Source organism: Mixophyes fleayi, chromosome 3, assembly GCF_038048845.1.
Source record: "Mixophyes fleayi isolate aMixFle1 chromosome 3, aMixFle1.hap1, whole genome shotgun sequence".
Classification (NCBI taxonomy): Eukaryota; Metazoa; Chordata; class Amphibia; order Anura; family Limnodynastidae; genus Mixophyes; species Mixophyes fleayi.
The window spans coordinates 113,014,455-113,037,564 of NC_134404.1; the positions used below are offsets into that span (position 1 = coordinate 113,014,455).

The 23,110-nt window shown below is 41.4% G+C and overlaps 1 protein-coding gene across 2 annotated transcripts in view; it reads left to right on the forward strand.

Moving 5' to 3' along the window:
* USP13 (ubiquitin specific peptidase 13) overlaps positions 1-23,110 on the forward strand; it is a 73,677-nt gene that overhangs the window by 1,087 nt on the left and 49,480 nt on the right. For both annotated transcript variants that reach the window (XM_075202174.1, XM_075202173.1), the window contains exon 2: positions 21,631-21,756. In XM_075202174.1, the coding sequence (XP_075058275.1) occupies positions 21,631-21,756 (126 nt within the window). The remainder of the gene's footprint in view (positions 1-21,630; positions 21,757-23,110) is intronic.

Consider the following 23,110-nt stretch of genomic DNA (forward strand, 5'->3'; position numbering starts at 1 on the left):
ATCACTGAAATCCCACGCCCGTGTTATTCCACATTATTCCTTTATTAGGAGTGCGCCTTTGCTGCTTCTAGATAGTGCCTGTGTGGTTCTTATCGTCACTAAATCATATCTATGCTGTGTGTTATAGGAGTTAGTAGTGTGGCTGCATAGCCACTGTTTTTGGTATTAGTTTGGTGCACAGTTTTACCATGATGTTGTCTGTGTAAGAAACATCAATGTTTACATTAATCTTTGGTCAGTATTTGGACATCTGTTCCAAAGCAGTACTTAATGTAACTACTGCCACTAAAGGAGCATCTAGATCATGTGATATGTTTCTTGAACTTTTTCCATAGTTTTTAGATGAATACATTTTTGTCCCTTTCCTGAATTAAATGTTGGCCTCTAAATTTAACAGATTTCCCGTGAATAATTTTGTAAATTTTAGTTCTGTACTTGTAAAGCAAGAGCAGTATATTTAACATAATTTAATTACAGAAATAGATTGCATTTTTTTTCCAATAAACTTATTATTGCACTCTGGTTACTGGGATGGGTGATGGTGAGGAAACAGAAAGGAGTGGAGGGGCAAACTACAATTATAATGACATCTCATGATATTCAGAGCCACAAGATAAAGGACACATATCATAACAATGTTTTTTTTAATATATATATAATATACCTTTTTTTTTTCTGTGTTAAACAACTCAAGTCCATTTTAAAAGTGACTCAGCTGTCTGGTGTTCGTCACGAATGCTGCAGAGGTTATTTTTATCCATACTCTTAAGGTCTCAAGTGTCAAGCTGCAGTTTACCCTTCCAGTGAAATCCAACAATTCGAGGAGGCCTCTGAGTACGCTGAGCCAACGAGGCCATTTATCTTAATTTATTTGTTTTTAAAAAGCAAATGATTTGACAGTGGACGCATTGTTGTGTACTATTTAAAGTGTTGCTGTCTCCTACAGACAGGCAAGGCCATTTTGTGGACTGAACTAATATTCTGCCTAGCAATTCAGTAGCAGCTAGCGGCAACACTGCACGTAAAGCTTCATGCCAGTGTGATGTCACAGGTTCTAAGTAAATTCATAGGCTGCATATTTATGAATATTGGTGTAGACACAAAATGGCCACCTCTTCTGTGAGTAGCGTACTTCCAGACAGGGTCTGGCTGGGGGGCAAGGGGGCTGGGCTTACCCCACAGTAGTCTACCTTGGGCTGGGTCACTAGGCTACCTGCATTTTTTCCCCTTTAAAATGTTCCTAATTGGCTGCCGAGCTGAGTCTCGCCATGACTAAAATTTCGCAGCCTGGCCCTGCCTCCAGACATTTTCAAAAAGCGAAATCAGGACAAAGTAATTCTCTGCTCAGCCATGCAAACCACACCCAGATGTGCTCAGCCATGACTACATACTCACATCATCACACCCTTTCCTAAATCCAAGAACCAGGACAGTCCTGCCAAAATAGCGACTGGGGAGAAGTATGCCGCAGGTACACTTTTAAGTCATTTGGGGATATGTACGCATCAATCTCTGAACATTTTTACAAAACACTAATTGATATCAAAATGTTGGGACATATAATTTTTTGTCTGAATAGATAGTTTAGATGCCTTTTCATAAGTTAATGACATAGAACACATTTTTCTTATTAATAAAAAATTCCTTTTTTTTTTTTATAATGACGCATTGCCTATATATTTTTATTGTACTTTATATAGCGCCAACATATCCATACAACTATAGAATGAGCGTATAAAGGCAAAGGAAATATCATTTTTTTTAGTCTAGTGCTATAGAACCCACAAGGACAGGCCTTGCCGACCTGTGGCTCTCCAGGTGTTGTGAAACTGCAAGCCTCAGCAGCCTCAAATGCAGCGATTCTCAGGGAATCGTGGCATTTTGGATTTAATTCTGCCCACTTTACTAGGAAGTGTGTGTGTGTGTGTGTGTGTGTGTGTGTATGATTTTTATTCCTTAACAGCTAAGGGGTGTGTATATGAGAATGGGAATGTAATTTTCTCTGTGTTCTAGTCGTCTGCATGTGTTTATTAACCCTTCAACCACTGGGATATGCTGCTGTTCATCACACAGAAATTGAAAAGTGATGCTGCATTGGCTACCGGTGTCCTGATTGTACACTCTGTATACATTACAATTGTTGGATACATTATTGAACATAATATTCAAGACACAGTATATTTTGCAAAAGGTCTGCAAAGGTCATTAGAAAAATGCAGTGTTTTGACATGTGACCTCACAGGTTTACAGCTCTGCCATCTGTTGTCCTGGGCAGCGGCAGCTGGTGCCAGCAGATCCATGTAATTGGGAGAGGAGTCAGTTATGACTCTTCTCCTTTACTATTAGTGACTGGGGGCTTACTGACGTCGGGGGGACTACCAGGAATTTCCCCGATGTCCCGGTGGGCCAGTCCAACACTGAACGAAAGTACAGTACCAAAAGAGATAATGATGGAAGGGGGGCAATACAAAAGATGATTGAGGTGAGCTGGTCACAGGTACATTAAGATTTGACAGTACAATGTTATGAGCTTTGTGTTACAAGCTCCGTTATGGAGCAGCCATAATGCTAATTATATTGGATCCATGCTTTATATACCTTTAGGACACTCATAGGTGTTACCTAGCTTGTCAGCACTAAAGATATAGAGAGTGCTCTATCCACTCCTACTGAAGTGTCAACCATTTGAGCGTAATATAGCCGCCTATTTATCCATCTATCCATTTCTTCTGTGTGGCCTGTGCCAATGCCAAAATGGAGGAACATGAAAAAGGTATTCTGAATTTTATGTAATCTTCTGAATCTATGGTGGTCTGGTGCTAGGCTTGGATAATATTGGTCCTTGGAGTGATGAATTTAAGCACGATTAGATATCTACTGGCCTTCGATATTGTAGCAGGTGGGGTATGAAAAAGCATTAACCATGGGACTGGAGCTGTGAGGTTTGTAGTTAAAGAGAGGTAGGGAGCCTGACTTTAGCAAGGAAGGAATTCAAAGATGGGGCATGGCTGGGGGTTTGTTAAGGATTAAATCTGTCGTTTTTGGCATCTGGCAAATCGATTGGCAATCTCTAGGATTTGTTATTTTGTCCTCTTTGTTGGCCCTCAGTGTGTGAATTTTTGTTTTGGCCTACTTCCTCTGGAGCCTAAGCACCATAGTCCTTTATTTTCCTCTGCAAATGGCACTGTCTTTGCAAGGCTCTTTCTGTGTGTTCTGATGTAACAGTCTTAAAGCTATCAATAATTCTATTACGCTCATTTAAGCTCTTTCATGGCAGGCTTTATTCTGGGCCTAAGTAGCTACATCACTCTCCAAGTCTTTCCATTCAGCAAGTTTGTTATTTTTGGTGGCCATCACTTGGATTGCGGCTCCCTTTAGATCTGCCTATGAGGCACATCAAAAGTTTGCATTGTTGGTTTTAATGAGTGCCTTAGTCTCTATCAGACGCCGTCCCCACGCCTCCTTGCTCGCCGTGGACAATCGTCTTCCTCTGATGGAGCGCCCCGTTGCTAGGCAACGGGGACGCTCCTTCTGGCAGGCCACTGCGCATACGCCCCTGTTGCCTTAGCAATGGGACGCGCTTCTCCGCTTCCTGACGGCGGTCAGCGCGTCTGACCACTGCCCCAATGAGAGCAGACTCTCCCATATATAAATCCTGCTCTAAATCCTGCTCTGACACCACTAGGGTGCCAGAGCAACTAGTTTCTTTTCTAGCCTCCAGTGTTTGTGTATATATTACATATATCCTGATTGATTGATTCCAGTGTACCGACCTGGCTCTCCCTGACTCTGATTTGGATTCTCCTTCGGTCCTGCATTATACTCCCCGGATTGACCTTGGCTTGTTGACTACTCTCTGCTTCCTGATTTGGTACTTCATCTGTCCACACGGTTCCAGACCTCTGCTAGTACGACCACGATTACCACCGCCATCTCGCAGGTAGCTTCCTGGGAGTGCCGCGACCTGCACGTCGTTTGACGCGAAATCCAAACTTCCTTGTGGGGTCCGTGGTGAAAACCGGCGGCGTGTTAGACTCCACGCCTCCTTGTGTAGCAGTGCCAATACATGCAGGTGCCGCAATCTTACCTCATGACAGCTTGCTCTGGCCATGTCAACAGAAACACCAGGGGATCCGTCTGCCCGAGACCTACTTCTCCATCTTACCCACAGAGTTGAAAAACAGGAGTCCGAACAGGCGCAGTTGCTCCAACGCATCCAAGGTGTCGCTGCACGCCTCAAATCTCTCCAGGCTTCTGTGACCTCTGCCCAAGCCTTTCCTGTAACAACCTCTGGCGCCGTGGCTACCTCCTCTTCTTCTGTTTTGGCTTCTACCTCTTCTTTAAAACTTCCCCCACTGGACAAGTTTGATGGGGAACCCAAGAAGTGCAGAGGATTCCTTAACCAGTGTCTAATCCACTTCGAGTTTAATCCTGCATCCTTTCCCTCTGAGCAGATAAAGGTGGCCTTCATCATATCCCTCTTGCCCGGACAAGCCCTTGCCTGGGCCTCCCCCCTGTGGAAATGGAATGACCCTCTCTTGTCTAATGTGTCTTCCTTTATCGAGGCTTTTTGGAGAGTTTTTGATGAACCCGGCCGGGTGTCTTCTGCTGCCTCCAGTCTTCTGAACCTTCGCCAGGGATCTCTGACAGTCGGTCAGTACGCGATTCAATTTTGCACACTTTCCTCCGAACTCAGATGGAATAATGAAGCTTTAGTGGCAACATTCTGGCAAGGCCTGGCAGACAGCGTCAAAGACGAATTGGTCTCACATGAACTCCCTGCAGATCTGGACTCCCTGATCTCTCTATGCAATCGCATGATCTGCGCTTTCGGGAGTGTACTCAGGAACGTTCTGCCACCAGACGGGTTTCCCCACGCCTTGCTCCCCTGTTTCAGAATCCTGGACCCTTGGAGGAGCCAATGCAGATTGGCCGTTCCCGGTTATCCCCTGAAGAACGTCAGTGATGCTTCAAGCAAAATCTGTGCTTATACTGCGGGGAACCGAGTCATGTTATCTCTTCTTGCACCAAGAGACCGGGAAACGCCCCCTCCTAGTCGGTGGTAGGGAGGCTGACCTAGGAAGTTGGGGTTACCACTCCCTATTCTATTTCCAGCACTGATTGCCTCATGCCCATCTCCCTGGATACCTCTGTCGGCCCTTATGAGACCTCGGCCTTTGTGGACTCCGGCTCCGCCGGGAATTTCATCTCTGCCACACTGGCATCGCAACTCCAATTGTCTACTCAAAAATTGCCTCAGCTGCTTTTTCTCACCGCTGTGGATGGGAATCGAATTTCCAATGGTTCCGTCTCCCACTTCTGCTCTCCTATTCGGCTGACGGTAGGGGTACTACATTCTGAAGTCATCGAGTTCTTGGTTCTTCCTCCTTCTGTGAATTCTGTTATTCTAGGATTACCTTGGCTCAAGCTTCATTCTCCCCAATTTGATAGGCATCGCGCAATGGTTATCGCATGGGGCTTCCGATGCTGCCTCTCCGGCGTTAAACCCAGACAACCCTCTCTCCCGTGTAGTCTGACGTCTCCTCAAATTGACTTGCCGTCTCCCTACATCTCCTTCCTGGATGTGTTCTGCAAGGCTGCTGCTGAATCTCTTTCTCCTCACTGCCCCTGGGACTGCGCTATCGAGTTACTACCGGATAAACCACTTCCCAAAGGCAGAATCTATCCTTTGTCCCTTCCCGAGAATTCGGCAATGGCTACGTTTATCTTTGAAAATCTCCAGCGAGGCTTCATCAGGAAGTCTACCTCCCCCGCTGGCGCTCGGTTTTTCTTTGCTAAAAAGAAGGATGGCACCTTACGGTCTTGTATTGATTATCGGCGACTGAAAGCCATCACCGTCAAGAACAGGTACCCCTTGCCACTCATCTCTGAACTTTTTGACAGAATCGCTGGATCCAAGATCTTTATGAAGCTAGATCTGCGTAGAGCATATAACCTTATCCGCATACGCCAAGGAGACGAGTGGAAGACTGCCTTCTGTACTAGAGAGGGACACTTTGAGTATCTTGTTATGCCCTTCGGCCTTTGCAATGCCCCTGCTGTTAATGAAATTTTTAAAGACCTCTACGTCTCCGTGGTAGCCTACCTGGATGATATTTTAATCTTCTCTCCTGATTTGCCTTCCCATCGCCATCATGTTAAAGAGGTCTTTTCATGGTTACGTTCTAATAACTTATATTGTAAGCTCGAAAAGTGTCTTTGAGGTTCCACAAATTCCTTTTCTGGGCTACATTGTGTCAGGAACCGGCCTCCAGATGGATCCTGTGAAGCTATCCGCTATTCTTAATTGGCCTAGACCATCAGGGCTAAAAGCAACTCAGAGATTTATTGGCTTCGCCAACTACTACCGACCGTTTTTTTCCACAATTTTCCTCCATCTGACTAGAAGGTCGGCTAATCCCCAGAACTGGTCTCCGGAGGCCATCTCTGCCTTTGAATTACTCAAGAAGGCCTTTTTGTCTGCTCCAGTGCTTGCTCAGCCAGATAAGAACAGACCCTTCCTTGTAGAAGTTGATGCTTCCTCTGTTGGCGTCGGGCAGTATTATCTCAGGAATCCATCTCTGGGACTCTCCTGCCCTGTGGCTTCTTCTGTAGGAAATTCTCTTCCTCCGAGGCTAACTATGGCATTGGTGACAAAGAATTACTTGCAGTAAAGTCTGCGCTTGAGGAATGGTGACACCTCCTAGAGGGCGCCCTCTACCCGGTTACTGTCCTTACCGATCATAAGAACCTCATCTATCTTCGGGATGCCCGGTGTTTGAATCCCAGTCAAGCCAGGTGGTCTTCATTTTTAGCTCGGTTTGATCTGAAACTTACCTACTGTGCTGGTACTTTGATTTCCAAGGCTGATGCCCTCTCCCGGTCTTTTGATATCTCTGATGTCCCACCCAATCCTGAACCTCCACCGGTTATCGAACCTTCCTGTATTGTGGCTATCAATCGTACCCCCCCCCCTGTCGGTTGTTCCTTTCTGGAATCTTACCTCCGTTTGAAGGCTCTTCGTTGGGCGCATGTTTCAAAATTTGCCGGACATGCCGGTACTAAGAAGACTCTCTCGCTATTATCTCGGCACTATTGGTGGCCAACTGTCCGTACAGATGTCCGGGACTTCATAGCCTCTTGTACTATCTGTGCCCAGAACAAGGTTCCCAGGCAACTCCCCGTGGGCTTGCTGCAACCGCTTCCCATTCCTGATCATCCTTGGTCAAGCATCTCAAGGGACTTCATCACTGAATTACCTCCCAGCTGTGGCTTCAACACCATATGGGTAACAGTGGACAGATTTTCGAACGTGGCCCATTTTGTCCCACTAAAAGGTCTTCTGTCTGCCTCCAAACTGGCACAAGTTTTCATCAAGGAGATCTTTCGCCTCCACGGTTGTCCTCCGGAGATAATCTCTGACCGTGGCGTTCAGTTCATATCCCGCTTTTGGAGGGCCTTTTGCAAAGATTTAGGCGTTGTCCTTAAATTTTCTTCTGGCTATCACCCACAAACCAACGGGCAGACAGAACGGGTGAATTAAGACTTGGAATTATTTCTCCGCTGCTTCTCATCCCACAATCAGTCCAATTGGAGTCTTCTACTGCCTTGGGCTGAATTTGCTCACAACAATCATAGACATTCTTCTTCTGGATATTCTCTCTTCTTCACTGTGTATGATACCCATCCCATTCTTCCCAGGCTTGTCTTCTGAATTTGCAGGCAAATTCTACTGCGCTATATAAGTTACAGACAAAGAGATGAGCTCCATTGCTAATTGTAATAGCTGAAATAGAAATTATAGGCCTGGCTGGCTTGGTCTTAATCTGCAGTTACATTTTATTGTACCATAGCTCACTCAGAAACAGGAGAGGTGGCAGGGTTCAGTGCTGAAACAGAAATTGTAATTAGTAGGGCTGTCGGTGTTCTTCAAAGTCTCCAGTGACATTGTATTGTGCCATAGCTCATACAGAAGCAGGAGGGGTGACGTTGTTGTCACTCTCCAGTCTCAGTCTTGATGATACTAATCCCTCTGCCTCATGTGCTAAAGCCTATGTTCAAGCGCATAGTGGTTTTAAGTCAGGGAAACAAAAATGTAAATAAAAAGCTTGTACCTTTTTAAAGAAAAAAAACCTCTCTAAAAAAGCTGAAAGTTTACTGTGAGGTGGTCAAAATTGAATGGAAATGACTGGAAATTAGTGTTAGTGCGGTTAAGAATAATGTAGGTACAAAATAATATCTAAATTATGTTATTTTAGCCCCAAAAATGTAATTTTGTAAAAAAAAATAGCAAAACAAAACCAAAACATGCAAGGGCGGTTTTGGCAAAACCAAAACCCGAAGATAATCCAGATCTAAAACCAAAACACGTGGGTCAGTGAGCATCTCTAATTAAAACCAGAAATCGGAATGATAATGTAAAAGTGCCTCACTGAAAGCGCTGTTGGTCCATGTGTGGTCGGTTGAGTTGTACTAACCAGGCACTTATGTGAAGGGAAGGGGGTACCTGGAGGAAACTTATGAATGAATCAATCAATCACACTTGGTGTTGACCGATGGCACACAGCTACACTGGACATCGGCTGTCACATGTACAAACACTGATGTACAGCTGTCACATGTTTCATCAGATAGGTAACTCTGTCAGGTAGTCATGAACTAGTGATCCTCAATACTCAAATACCTAACTTCCTATTAAGCTAAATGCTTCCAGAGTAGAATTAAAATTAAATTATATAATTAGCACTGGTAATGTCCACAAACTACACAGCATTATAGAGCTAATAGAATTATCCTATCGATATAAATAACAAGCAAACCAAATGAGCAAACGATACATACATATGCATAAAAGATTATAAAAACATGTAATGAAATGCATATATCTATACATTTAAAAAATATATATATATATAATGTATATAATGTAAAAATATATCTAATAAAAAAAATTAACAAACATTGTACACATGTTTTAATAAAGGGTATCCCATAATCTTTTAAATAAAGACTGCTCGTTAAAAAAAGCACACATTAGTCACATGATAGACTTCTTTTAGAACAGTGTTGCACTGCATAGATATTAATCACCTGGCTTCATTACCAAAACAGCAACACTACACAAACAACACTAAACATCTCTTTATATAAAAGAAGAAGTTTGTTTGTTGGCAAATATCGTTCACGGATCTCAAGGTAATGCTGGTAAATCTTACATAGTTATTTAGTATTAATAAATTAACCTATTAGACCACACAGCTACAAAGCGACAAATATTTAAAACAATTTTTTGGGTTGGAAACGTGTGAGTGCTGAAAGGAAACCATACCACAACATGACATAATGACAACGATGTTACTGTGTTATAAAATATTCTAATAAGAAAAGTATAAACTAATAAATTTAGTTAATTATTAAATCATAGTCGCAACAAAATGTAATTTTTCTGAAATAATATTTTGTTTCATTAATTTTTATTTATTTTTTCTAATCAGAGCTTTTGTATATTTTCTAAACAGCATTTTTGGTCAAATAATTTGCCAATATATAAAACTGCTACACATTACAAATCAGACCAGCACAACGCCAGGTGACCCTGCTTGTATAGGGTAATGTAACTGATTTACACACATGTAAGCAGATGATTGGGCATAGTTAATTGCCTGACATGGTTAGTTTAAAAGCCACTAACCCTAAACAACAACTTGCCTTATATAATAATGCTAATAATATGTTCATATATGTCAAAGTTCTGGGGGCTTATCAGAACTGATATTTTTCCACAACAATATTTTATTTATTGTTTTAAAAAAAAGAGTGCTTTGAAAAAGTACAATAAACAAGGTGATATTTACAATAAAACATAGAAACACAGTATAATAATATAGAATCTCATCTACAGCATAAGAAATATAGCAGCGCATAACCAAAAAGTGTAAATGAGTAAAATGTCTTTGAAGCCAGGGAAACCATATGTTGTAAAATGTATATGAGATATCCACTTCTTTTTCAATATCCCAAAAATGAATAATATCATGATTTGTTAATAATAGTTCTGCTGTTTATAATATGGCAAAATATAACAGCCCTGAAGAACACCACCACTTTATACATCTCAAATCTAAACTTAAAATACTCTCCCTCACACCTCACCTCGTCTCTGACAACTACCTGTCACTCACACCTCCCATGCTGCTACCCACTTACGGAATTCCCTACCAGGCCAAATCAGACTTTTTAAGCAAGTCTTTATTAACGGACATAAAGAAAAAAAAAACCAGAGCACAACAAAATCCGAATACAGTGGTACATAAATTTGAAGTGAAGCAAAAAATCTCTCTTAAAAGGAGACAATTGTATTCAGGGACAGTGAAGGTATTGTAAGAAAAGATCAAAGTGAAAGAAATAGATGAGGGGAAGATTGAAGAGATGAGGATAAGTCGAGAGAGAAGAGGGAGGGGACAAAGAGAAGAGTAGAGAAAGGAGTGTGGAGGAAAAAGGAAAGAGGGCGGCGTGGCAAAGAACTGCCAAAGCATTAGAGGGGAAGGAGATGGAAGAGAAGAAGGGAGAGGGGCTGGGGTGTGATTTAAGTGAAAATGGAGCGGTATGGATGGTAGGACAACTAGGGATACAAAACCTTGTTGCAGTTTTTAGAGGTGTTGTTAATAATTCTAGTCATGAATTCCATACAGTGGACTTGCCAAATCCTGATAATAATGGAGGAGAGAGGAGGGGGAGGCTGTGTGTTTCCAGTCAGAGGCATTTTGGCAAGTGGCAGCAGATATAATATGACGGGTCAGTTTGTTCTGGTTTAGTAGCTGAGGGGATTTCAAGGAACAGACAGAAAAATTTCGGATCTAGTTGGACATTGATCGGATAATGGATTTAGTGCTTTGACTTCCCGCCAGAACAGGGTTCATTTCGGGCAATCTCACCATATATGCAGGAGTGAGCCAACCCCAGAGCATAAACGCCAACATCAGTCAAAGGAGTCAGGTAATATTTTGTGAAGGCGATTAGGGGCATACTACCAGCGAAACAAGAGTTTGTATATATTTTATTCTAACACAGATTGAGCTAGAGGCGGCATTATCCTGAATTTCAGTCCAGTCTTCATTGTCAAGGTGGTCTTCCAAGTCACGTTCCCAAGATACTTTGTGAGGGTTGCAGGGGGAAGAGGTTGGGGAGATCAATTTGGAGTAGATGGTGAATATCAGATCAGGCATTGATGTCTGGCGCAAGCACAATGCCTCAATGGTGCTAGTGGGACAAGACGTAAGGCTGGATTTGACTGTAGAGTGGAAATTGAAGATTTGCAAATATTGATAAAAATATTGTGTGGGCAGGCCAATTTCAGTTTGGATATCATAGAATTGGGGGAATAAGGAGGTACGGGTGATGTTATTCAGATAACTAACCCCTTGGGAGGACCAGGGAGAGGTTGTAAACCTCAAGGGAACTACGGAGATTTGAAAAGAGATTACTGGGGATGGACACGATGAGAAGCCAAATAGTCTGGAAGCTAAATCCCAGGTGGCAAGGGAGCAGAAAACTGTGAGATGGGTCAGGACCTTTTTAGGGGACGTGCCTTGGGGAGCCAGAGGAGGGAAGCAGGGGAGAGTAGGCCTAGATTCTCATCCTCACTAAGTACCCAAACCCTAGAGGAAATATAGTAACGTTTGAAGTCTGGGATACCTAGACCTCCACCCCGGGTGGACCTCTGAAGCACCCAGAACTGTATGCGACGGCGTCTGCCTGCCCAAATAAATTTGGAAGTATTGTGTTGAAGAAATTTGAAGACATAGGGAGGTATTTGGATGGGGAGGGTTTGGAAAATGTAAAGTAATTGAGGGAGAATGTTCATTTTTTTGCCGCATTGATATGGCCTATCCAGGAAATGAGCTGTTGGGTCCAAGTGGTTAAATCTGATTTTATTCATCATCATCATCATCATCATCATTTATTTATATAGCGCCAACATATTCCGTAGCGCTTTACAATTGGGGACAAACGTATGGGGGGAATTGGCCTGGAAGAGTTGGTGAAGGCTTTTGGTCAGGAAGATGCCTAGGTATTTAATTTTCTGTCGGTGCCATGGGAATGGGCCGGCTAAAATAGATTTATCAATAAGGGGTATGTAGAAATCAAGGGTCTCTGTTTTGGTCGGGTTTATCTTGTAGCGTGAAAAATGTCCATATGTGTCTATTTCGGAGAGTAGAGGAGGGAGAGAGAAAACCGGGTGGCATATGCTGATGAGGACATCATCAGCATATAGGGCAATCTTATTCTCCTTGTATCCAAGCTGAATGCCCGTTATGGCGTGATTAGCTCGTATTCTGGCAGCTAGCAGTTCAATTATTAGAGCAAAGATTAGAGGGGAGAGGGGACATCCCTGATGAGTACCAGTGGCAATTGTAAATGGTGTAGAGGTAAGGCCATTAGCTGAGACAGTTGCGGAGGGGGACCGGTAAAGGGCCAGAACCATTGTCAAAAATATGCCAGAGAAGCCCTTCGATCCTAGCATCCCACGCATGAACGGCCAAGAGATGCGGGCAAACGCCTTTCCAGCGTCCAGCGACATTATTAAGGAGGGTAGTTTGCCGCCATGAATGGAGTGGATCAGATAAGCTCTCTTCCTTGTATTGTCCGGGGCCTGTCTCCCTGGTATAAATCCGACTTGGTTGGGGTGGATCAGGGTTGGGAGGAGGGGGTTGAGTCTAGTGGCTAGGATCTTAGCATAGAGTTTAAGGTCCACGTTGAGAAGGGAAATTGGTCTGTAGCCAGAACAATGTAGGTGGTATTAAAGTAATTTCATCGTTCTCCAATAATCATTGTCTATGCGATTTGTGTGGTTCCAAAGCACAAGCAATTTATTTAGCAAAAGCAAAAGTATCACAGTTCAATAATAAATAAGTACAGTACAGTCAATACATATGCTGCGCGGTGCTGCGCAATGCTGGGTCCAGCATACAGTCATTCAGTCCTGAAGTCTGTGGTCAATGTGACTGCCTGCTGGTCCCAGCGCCCCTGTTATATACACTCAGTGATACAGTGAAAACAATACAGATGATTTGGCATGTTTCCATAGGTTCAGGCTTCAGGAGGGTCCAGTGTAATGCAGGTCATTGGCCAGTTCAAACGACACCCTCCAAGGGTGGTGGTCAACTTCCCAAGGGTGGTGGTCAGCTCTCCAGAGGATGAATACAAATTTTCCGGCAAGGACTAGTTTAAACTGGTCTATTAGCATTACACAGACCATATAATTCTAACCATTTGTTCCCTATCATCCATAACTAGCATACAGAATGTACGATCCTTTTGACGCATGAACCGGATGTCTGTGGATAAATGGGGGATTAGAATGATACCAAACATGACATGCTTCCTGTGACCTGAATTTTAAATATCACTAAAGTGCATATAACATTACAATATTTAACTATAAATTAAATAACATTTGCTCATAAACAACTGTGGATTGGAACTATTATAAATATGAGCTATATACAAGTGAATGTGTAAGTGCGAGTGTATGCGTGCCTTATTTATCGTGCGATTGCACCATAACACGTGGCGTACTGATCGCAATAGCACGGAAAAACAATATTAATCAATATACTTTCTTTCATCCAATTATACGACTTTGACAGTGGTGAAGACACTCCTATTAAGAGGCGTTAACTACTAAGAAAAAAATTCCATTCAAACTGAACTTTGACTATATATATATATATATATATATATATATATATATATATATATATATATATATATAAAAAAAATAATAATAAGCAAAAGGCGCTTAGTGCATTATTAGAAAAACACCAAATTTGTGACAATAATTTTTATGTATATGTGTGTACCTCATACACAATATAAATATAAAAACACAGATTTACGCAGCAGGCAGCTCCTCGAAAAAAGCACTCATTTGCAAGTGCTCAAATAATTCTAAAAGACAAAAGGAGAGAAGCACCACGCATAGTAACATCCATTAGACTTGAAGTACATTCACAAATAATTTTAGACCAACTAGTTATTTATGAACAATATATATATATATATAAAAGACAAAAGAAGAGAAGCGCCACGCATAGTGTATTAAATTACCAACAATTAGTCTTCTCAGTGTGGCAAACAAGTGAATTGGCCTCGTACCAAAAAACGAATAATAAACAGCTTATCTGTAATTAGATTCCCGACATCCTATATAGAATCCTTGATGTCCAGTCCTTATGGCTCCAGAAGTTCAGATCACTATGGACTCAGAGCAGAACTATTATGGTGTAGTATGCCAAATAAGGCTACCAACAATTCCTCAAAACTGGGTACCAACATAAGCTCATATCAATATGATCCATAAAAATGAGAGATCACGGATCTCTCAAAACCACCTGGCCGGAATCCTCTTGAAAAAGTCGAGTGACGAAACGCGTTGAGGGGGATAAGGCGTTTTCTGTTCCTTTCCGTGGATCACCATATCTACCCCGGCCAGGTGGTTTTGAGAGATCCGTGATTACCATCAGGAAAGACTGCAGATAAGCCTATATTTGTTATATACTATGTACGGGCGCATTTTATATATATCAATTATTTTATCTTTGTAATAAAACATTTTTATGGATCATATTGATATGAGCTTATGTTGGTACCCAGTTTTGAGGAATTGTTGGTAGCCTTATTTGGCATACTACACCATAATAGTTCTGCTCTGAGTCCATAGTGATCTGAACTTCTGGAGCCATAAGGACTGGACATCAAGGATTCTATATAGGATGTCGGGAATCTAATTACAGATAAGCTGTTTATTATTCGTTTTTTGGTACGAGGCCAATTCACTTGTTTGCCACACTGAGAAGACTAATTGTTGGTAATTTAATACACTATGCGTGGCGCTTCTCTTCTTTTGTCTTTTATATATATATATATATTGTTCATAAATAACTAGTTGGTCTAAAATTATTTGTGAATGTACTTCAAGTCTAATGGATGTTACGACTCAGCTATCAGCCCTACACTATCTACAAAGTCCTTTTTTAGTATTTCTTCTGGGTGATAAATCAGAAAAGAGTCTCCCACACTCTATTGTCAGTAGATAGGTGTTTGGGGAATCCTGTTTATGGCTGTGATTTCTTACAGATCTTGTTATATTTACTTGTGTGACTCACAGACTGCATCTTAATAATAATCTGCTAGACATGATAGCATGGAAAGCAGTGTGACAGGTGTATGCTAGGGATATGGTGTGTAAATCACCATGTATGACTTTACTATATCCGCAGAAGCAAAATCTTTGTCAGATGACTACATAACTGCTATAAAATATAATCAATGCAGACCCTTCTATACATGTTTAGTATGCTTACCAGATGGGAATAATTGGATATTAATTATCTTTCCCTGCAGTAAGACGATAGCACCCAACCTGTAGTTCATGCAATTTAAAATCAGAGCTGCACCTACAACAGTGTTGTGGCAACAAATCTAATACTACTAACCCCCAGTAATAGGTATCCAGTGTTTTGAAGTCAATATAGGGGTAACTTTGTTGGGGGCCAATGTAATTTTTATCCGACATTACATTTATTACCTCTGATTTTATTTAATGTCACATCTAGCAGTTGAGCAACCACAAAATGATAGAGTATTTGAAACTAAATGCGTTGTCAAAGTCGTTTAATTGGATGAACGAAAGTATATTGGTTAATATTGTTTTATCGTGCGATTGCACTCAGTATGCCACGCTACACGTGGTATGGTGCGATCACGCGGTAAAATACGCACGCACACACTCGTACTACAACATTTAGTTATTTATATATTTCATATTTATATTGATTCCATTCCACAGTGATTTATGAGCAGATAGTATTTAGTTTATTATTAGTTTATATATTATGATTATATGTACACTTTAGTGTTATTTAAGGTCTAGGTTACAGGAAACGTGTCATGTCTGGTATCATTTTAATCCCCTATTCATCAGCAGTTGTCCGGTTCTTTCGCCGAAGAGATCGCACATTGCATACTCTAGTTAGTGATGTTAGGGAATAAAACACTTAAAGTGATACTGACTATAAAATGCTAATAGACTAGCTGTAACTGGATTCTTGGTGGGAAAGTCAGAGCACAACCCCTGGAGAGATGACCCTCACTTTTGGATATTTTAGTTTGAACTGGCCTATGACCTGCAGCACTCTGGACCTTCCTGATACCTGAACCAATAGAGGCAAGCCACACCATCTGCATTGTTCTCACTGTAACACTGAGTGTATATAATAACAGCTCGCACTGGCCGCAGTCTTTCTGACCACAGTATTCTGGAGTGAAATACTGTCCTCTGGTACCAGTGGGAGCGCAGTTTAGTGAGCGCATGTGGGCGCGGTATGTATGTATCTTTTTGGTATTGACTGTACTGTATTATAATTATGTTTTGAACTGATAAATTTTACATCTGCTAAAATAAATTACTTTGTGCTTTGGAAACATAATACAATCGCTTGGGCAATGCTTATTTGAAAACGATAGAATTACTTTAATAGCGTCTTGGGGGAGAATACAACAACCTGAACGGCAGCAAATAAATTTCATTGTGTGTGTTCTCTAAATGCAACTTCATGTGACTGCATTGCCATTAAAAGAAAAACAATTGCCAGAAAATCCTGATTCTGTGTAGATAATCCTCTAGCTTGATAGAACTAGAAAATTTTAATAAACATTGCATTGACCTTTGTTATGCAGCCAAGGGCAAGTTATTGCTGTCTCATAAGTCATTTTAGAGCATATTGCTGATGACACATTGGAGTGAAGGGGAAACTATCCTTCCATGTCACAGGAGAGCGATTAAGCTCTGAAGATTCTGCATGCATTCTACTTCCACTTCCACTTCAATGTGTCTTCCCTCGAGCTCATCAGCAATATGAACACTAGTGTTTTTGTAGCTGAAGAAGCACAAGCGGTCAAAGCTTGACACCACCTTTACCAACAATGAGTCTCTGAGTTTGAATGGCTGATGAGACAACTACATAACAAATGTCTGATGAGAGATGGCTGATGGTAGAAAAGAGCTAGCATTTAAACTTCTGTATGAAACTTTAAGGAAAAGGTTCCATTGGCCTGACGGTTTTTTTTATATCGCTATTGTGCATGCTGCTAAGACCCACCAATTTATCTGTCTGAAACCTAAAACTGTTGCTAGAATGGAAATCAAGTAAAAAGAGGCAATTTCAACTATAATGATGTCTGATTTAGTGTTGTTCCAGCAGCCAGCAGAGAGGAACATCAATGTTTTAAGATTGATTGAAGCAGGAATAGATGGATGAGGGGAATATCAATTAGAAGGAGGTTGCAGTAGTTGAGGCAAGAGATAAGAGAATAGATAGGAATTTTGGTTACTGGTTCCATGATATTGAGTATGGGGAAGTGACCCTTAGACTTTGTTGTAAGAGATCATTGACAAGTTTTATGCGGGCAATATCCATGGATTATTGGGAGAGGAAGCACAAAGTCAAGAAGGGAGTGAAAGGAGAAAAAGGCAGTTGAACACAAGTTGCTCAAGTGGTTTGGAGACAACGAGGAGGAAATAAATAGGTCTGTACTTGGAAAGAGAGGCTGAGTCTAGAGATAGTATCTTTAGGATTGGTGAAATAAGTGTGTGTTTAAAGGAAGATGGAAATGTTCCAGTGAAGAGAGACATGTTGAAGAGGTGAGCTAGATGTGGGGGAGAAGGAGCAAATAATTTGGGGGGATAATATGGTCAATGGTGCAGTTCGTAGGGTGAGATGATTGCAGATATTTTGTCCTCTGTTACTGAAGTGAATGAACTAACGATGGCTTGCTGAGTGTAGGTAAAAGGTGGGTGGGATTTTAGTAAGAAGATAAAAAGTCATTATTTTCACATGAGGAAAGTTGCTGCACCTGACGATCGTTTCAATCACCTAAGATTTTAGGATACCACATAAGATGAAACGATCGTCAGGTAAGCAACTCTCCTGATGGGAAAATAGAGACCTTTTTTCTTCTTACTACAATTGCCAGTGCTGGTCTGTTCCTCTGGGGATGGTGAATAAAATATATGTATAAGAGAGCAATCATGGAAGAATAAAACTTGCTCAATTTCTTCCCAGCATCCTTTGACACCCTCTCTTCATTTGATCCCACAAATGAAGTGGAAGTTTCTACTCTTCTTATCTTCCTACTCTACCTCCTGTCCTCTTGATCCCATAGCCTCAAAAATTTGTCTGTCCTTGTATTGTGTCTTGTGTCCTTGTCTTGTCCTCTAACTAAAATCTGTAATCATTCTCTGTTTACTGTATCTTTCCATTACTATTCAAGCATGCAGTGATTACTCCTAATCTAAAAAAACCTAAATTCTGACCCAAACTCTGTCTCAAATTACTGCCACATATCTCAGCTCCCATGACCTCCAAGCTTCTTGAGAGAATTGTCCACACTTGCCTCACACGTTTTCTTTCTGCAAACAACCTATTGGATCCTCTTCAATCAGGCTTTCGCTCTCAACACTCCACTGAGACTGCGCTGACCAAGGTTGTTATTGGTCTGATCACAGCTAAAACTAAAGGTGATTACTCTCTTCCAATTTGACATCTCTCTGCTGCATTCAACACTGTTGACCTCTCTCTCCTCATACAGACACTACAATTCCTAGGTCTTGAAGGCACTGTCCTATCCTGGTTCTCATCCTACCTATCTATTCACTCTTTCAGTGTTAATTCCTCTGGAACAACCTTCATTCCGCTTCCTTTATCAGTTGGAGTACCACAAGGCTCAGTCCTAGGTAATCTGCTGTTCTCTATCTACACCACTTCTCTTGGAAAACTAATAGGCTTCTTTGGATTTCAGTATTATCTCTATGCGGATGATACACAAATTTATCTGTACTCTCCTAATCTCTCACCATCTGTGTTGTCTCGCGTTACTGACTGTCTTTCTGTCATCTTGGATGTCCTCTCACCAGCTCAAACTTAATGTTTAAAAAGCAGAATGATTAATATTCCTACCCAACAATAGCAGCATCCTGCCTGACATTTCTATTTCTGCTTACAACATGACCATAAATCCCACCCCACAAGCTTGCTGTCTATCTTTGACTTGCAACTATCCACTGTTCCCCACATCAACTCTGTATATACATCATGCTGCATACATGTAAAAAGCATTTCCAGAATACGTACTATCTTACACAAGACACTGCAAAAATTTTAATTCATGCACTCACCTTCTCCTGCATCGACTATTGTAATTCCCTCCTTACTGGTCTTCCCAGAGTCAGACTCGAGCCCCTACTATCTATTTTGTACGCAGCAGCTAGATTTTACAAATCGTTTTTCATCTGCTGAGTCACTCTGTCAGTCTCTACATTGGTTGCCTGTTTTGCAATGAATCCAATATAAAATTCTTCTACTAACATACAAGGCCATCAACAAAATTGCACCAACATACATCTCCTCACTTGTCTCCAAATATCTCCCAACTCAACACCTCTGTTCTGCACAAGATCTGCGTCTCTCTTCCACTCTCATCACTTTTTTCCATTCTCGATTACAGGACTTTTCTTTAGGTTGCACCCACTTTATGGAATTCACTCCCTCGCACCACAAGACTTTCCTCTAGTCTTCAAACCTTCAAGTGTTCTCTGACAACCCACCTCTTCAGACAAGCTTGTAATATTCCTCTACCACCCTCTTAATTATCCTAGGTTACCTTATTACCATCCGCTACACAGCTAACACAAGACAACAACCCTCTGACCAACATACTTTGTAAGCTTTGCATTCTAGCTGGACATATATTCAATACAAGTTAACCCGTGCATGATACTCATGCATTCTAGTCAAATCAAGCTACTTAAGGTGTTAAAAAGGTTCTCATCATGCATTTGGGCCCTAGCCCAGGCCTCCTCAGGGGAAGAGTGTTACTTCCCGACGCAAGCGCCCTTTTTTAACGTGGTTTTGTCCACATGTCACCACCTCATCATTCTTCTCCATCACCTTATCCTTCATTTTCATCGCCACATCTATCCAGATGTCTATCCAGACACAGGGATCTCTCTCAGCGGTCCTGAGTATCACACTCCTCTCGCTCTGTCACCCCCGGCAACCACCAACCACTCCCCACTGTCACCCCCGGCAACCACCAACCACTCCCAACTGTCACCCCCGGCAACCACCAACCACTCCCCACTGTCACCCCCGGCAACCACCAACCACTCCCAACTGTCACTTCTCCTTCAAGAAATATATATATATATTTTTTAAATCTTTATAAACACTTTTAACAATTAACAAATTAAATTAACAAATTAAAAACATCTTAGTATACCAAATTTCAGCCCTTTCTGAGTTTTTTTCCCCACACACACTAAGAATTTAGTAGGTCAGTGTATAACTCCGCCCAGCAGGTGGCGCTGCAGCTTGGTTTTATTTTTTCCACACACACACACACACACAGACAGACTAACACACGCCACTAGGCATTTATATTATAGATAATGTAGCACTTACCCTTGTGTATCAAACTCCCACTGTCCCATAGATTGTGAGCAGGGCCCTCTTACCTCTCAGTATGTCTGTATTACCCAGTATTGTTTTATTACTGTTTGTTCCCAATTGTAAAGCGCTACGGAATCTGCTAGCGCTATATAAATAAATGTTGATGATGTTTTAAAGTAATTCTTAATTCTGTTTTTCCCTTTAAAGTGATTATTATTTTAGCAGGTGTCCTTTTTCTGAAATGTTCAGGCTTATATACATGCTTAGATGCTGTCTGTTACAGGGTCAGTCATTTGTTTAAATGATTTGTCTCCATCAATGTCTCTATCTTTTTAATAGTGACCCACCCTATGGTATTGCTTATTTTTGATGATGCAAATTTAAAATACAATAACTGTGTTGGACATGCGTACTGAGTGATGTGTGGGTGTGGCTTGTAGGGTGTAGTTTCCAACTGCCCCTAATTTCCAGACAAATGTTTAAATAGTAAATCCTTGAGATATAGACAAGGTGTAATGAATATTTGAGTTATTGGAATGTGAGTGGGCTCATACCTAATCACATTTTTTAAATGCGTTTTACATGTGCTAACGGTACTAGCAACAATCAATGATGTTTCAGGTACTGTAGTACCTGGAATTATAAACAGCTGCATGTAACGCAGGTACCTCAGCTGATTTGAGACACTACTGCGTTGGAATTACTTTGGCCATGTGACCTATCACTTTGTATTTTGTCTGTTGTGTATTTCTTTTAAACACCGTCTGCTCATTGTAATGACAGACAGATGTGTCATATGCTTATTTACAAATGTGTTCAAAATCCAAATCCCATGCAGTAAGTCTTGTTTTTCCGTCCCACCGCTAAGGTATGGATTGGTGACCTTTCCAATTCAAACTACAACAGTAATTATGATAAAGTAGCTTAATGAAGGACTTTGAATTTCACAGTTGCTCTGGTAGTGTTGAAAGTGTTTTAAAGCACATTTTACGAACCTACAGTGGAATCTTGGGTATCAATGCAGACAAATTCTCCCACCATTGAATTTTACTTTGTTTACATTGTCTTCACTGTATGCGATGGGCCTTTTAATAACTTTTTAATTTGTTCTTTCTGTTAGTTATCTGAAGGAGGTCTGTACGTGTGCATGAGCACATTCCTGGGATTTGGAAGCGAACATGTGGAACGGCATTATAGGAAGACAGGACAGAGTGTGTACATGCACTTAAAACGCCACATAAGACAGGTAAGATTGCTATAACTATTCTTATTAGAAATTAAATGAAGGTTGTCATATTGTGACCAGACTCTGTATAAAGATTACAGTGGAACTGTGAAGATGGGGGTACGGGTTTTTGTTTTTTTACATGTTTTTTAAGGATTGTTAGAAAAAAATTCCTCCCAACCACAACATGTTTGCCTATGAGTGGGTTTGCATTGCAATGCACCTAATATCTAGCTGGGCAAATATATTTCTTCTCCACTGGTCCCCTTCATCTTCCTGCTGACCAGTAAGGAATACTGATGTAGCGAATGGAGGCTGGCACAGGACAGACATGGCTCTGCCAATTCAATGTGATATTTCAACGGGAGAGCTGTGTCTCTAGTGCCAGCCTCCCTCCTCCACATCCGTGCTCCCAATGTTTCTTGCTGGTCTGGATTGCTGACATATTGGAATGGTTCTTAGATAACCCAACTAAGTTATTTAACATACCAGGCACACTGGCACTCTGGAATACAGACCCTCCTGGGTAAAAGGGTCCGGTAGGGAGGAGAAAATGTGTTTTTAGGTTAATCCTTGCAAAAGACTATATTTTACAACAAGTAAATTTAAACCTTGGTGACCGTTACATTTTAAGTTTGATTCACGTGAATTCTTTAGCAGAACATTTTGGTTAAAAATGACCGTATGATAGATATATAATGTGGTTGCTTTTAACCAAATTGCTCTGACTTTCCACTGTGTGTGGTCCACAAATAGGCATTGTGCTCTTGCAAAATGTGATTGGAATGCAGACTCAAGTTGGCAAGAGAAGCTGAATGTCCGATAATTGAATCTAGATGTGTAAATAGATATCGGCTGATCACAATGCATGGGAACCTTGTGATCCAGGTGTTTCCATCAATTGGCGAATTAGCACATCTCTACTGGTGGTAGTCAGTTTAACGGTACCGACTATCCCGACACTAAAGAAGATGACACGGGGACTCCAAATCCATAATACAGCGACCTGAAAAAAACCCGACTTACCAGGATGCAGATGACTTGATGGGACGACTCGCTCTGTTGTCGACTCTACAAAATGACGTCATTTTTTGACGTCGGGTATTAGGGTTAGAAGTTAGGGTTAGGGTTAACCCTAATCCTAACCCTAATACTAACCCTAACCCCTAAAATAATACTTACAAGACATTAATGACAGGCAGGTCCGTCCTTCGCCGCTTTAACACAAGTCGTGGTGTCTGATGACGTCATTTTGTAGAGTCGGCAACAGAGCGAGTCGTACCATCAAGTCATCTGCATCCTGGTAAGTCGGGTTTTTTTCAGATCACTGTAGTATGGAATAATAGTCCTCATGTCATCTTCAGTGTCGGGGTAG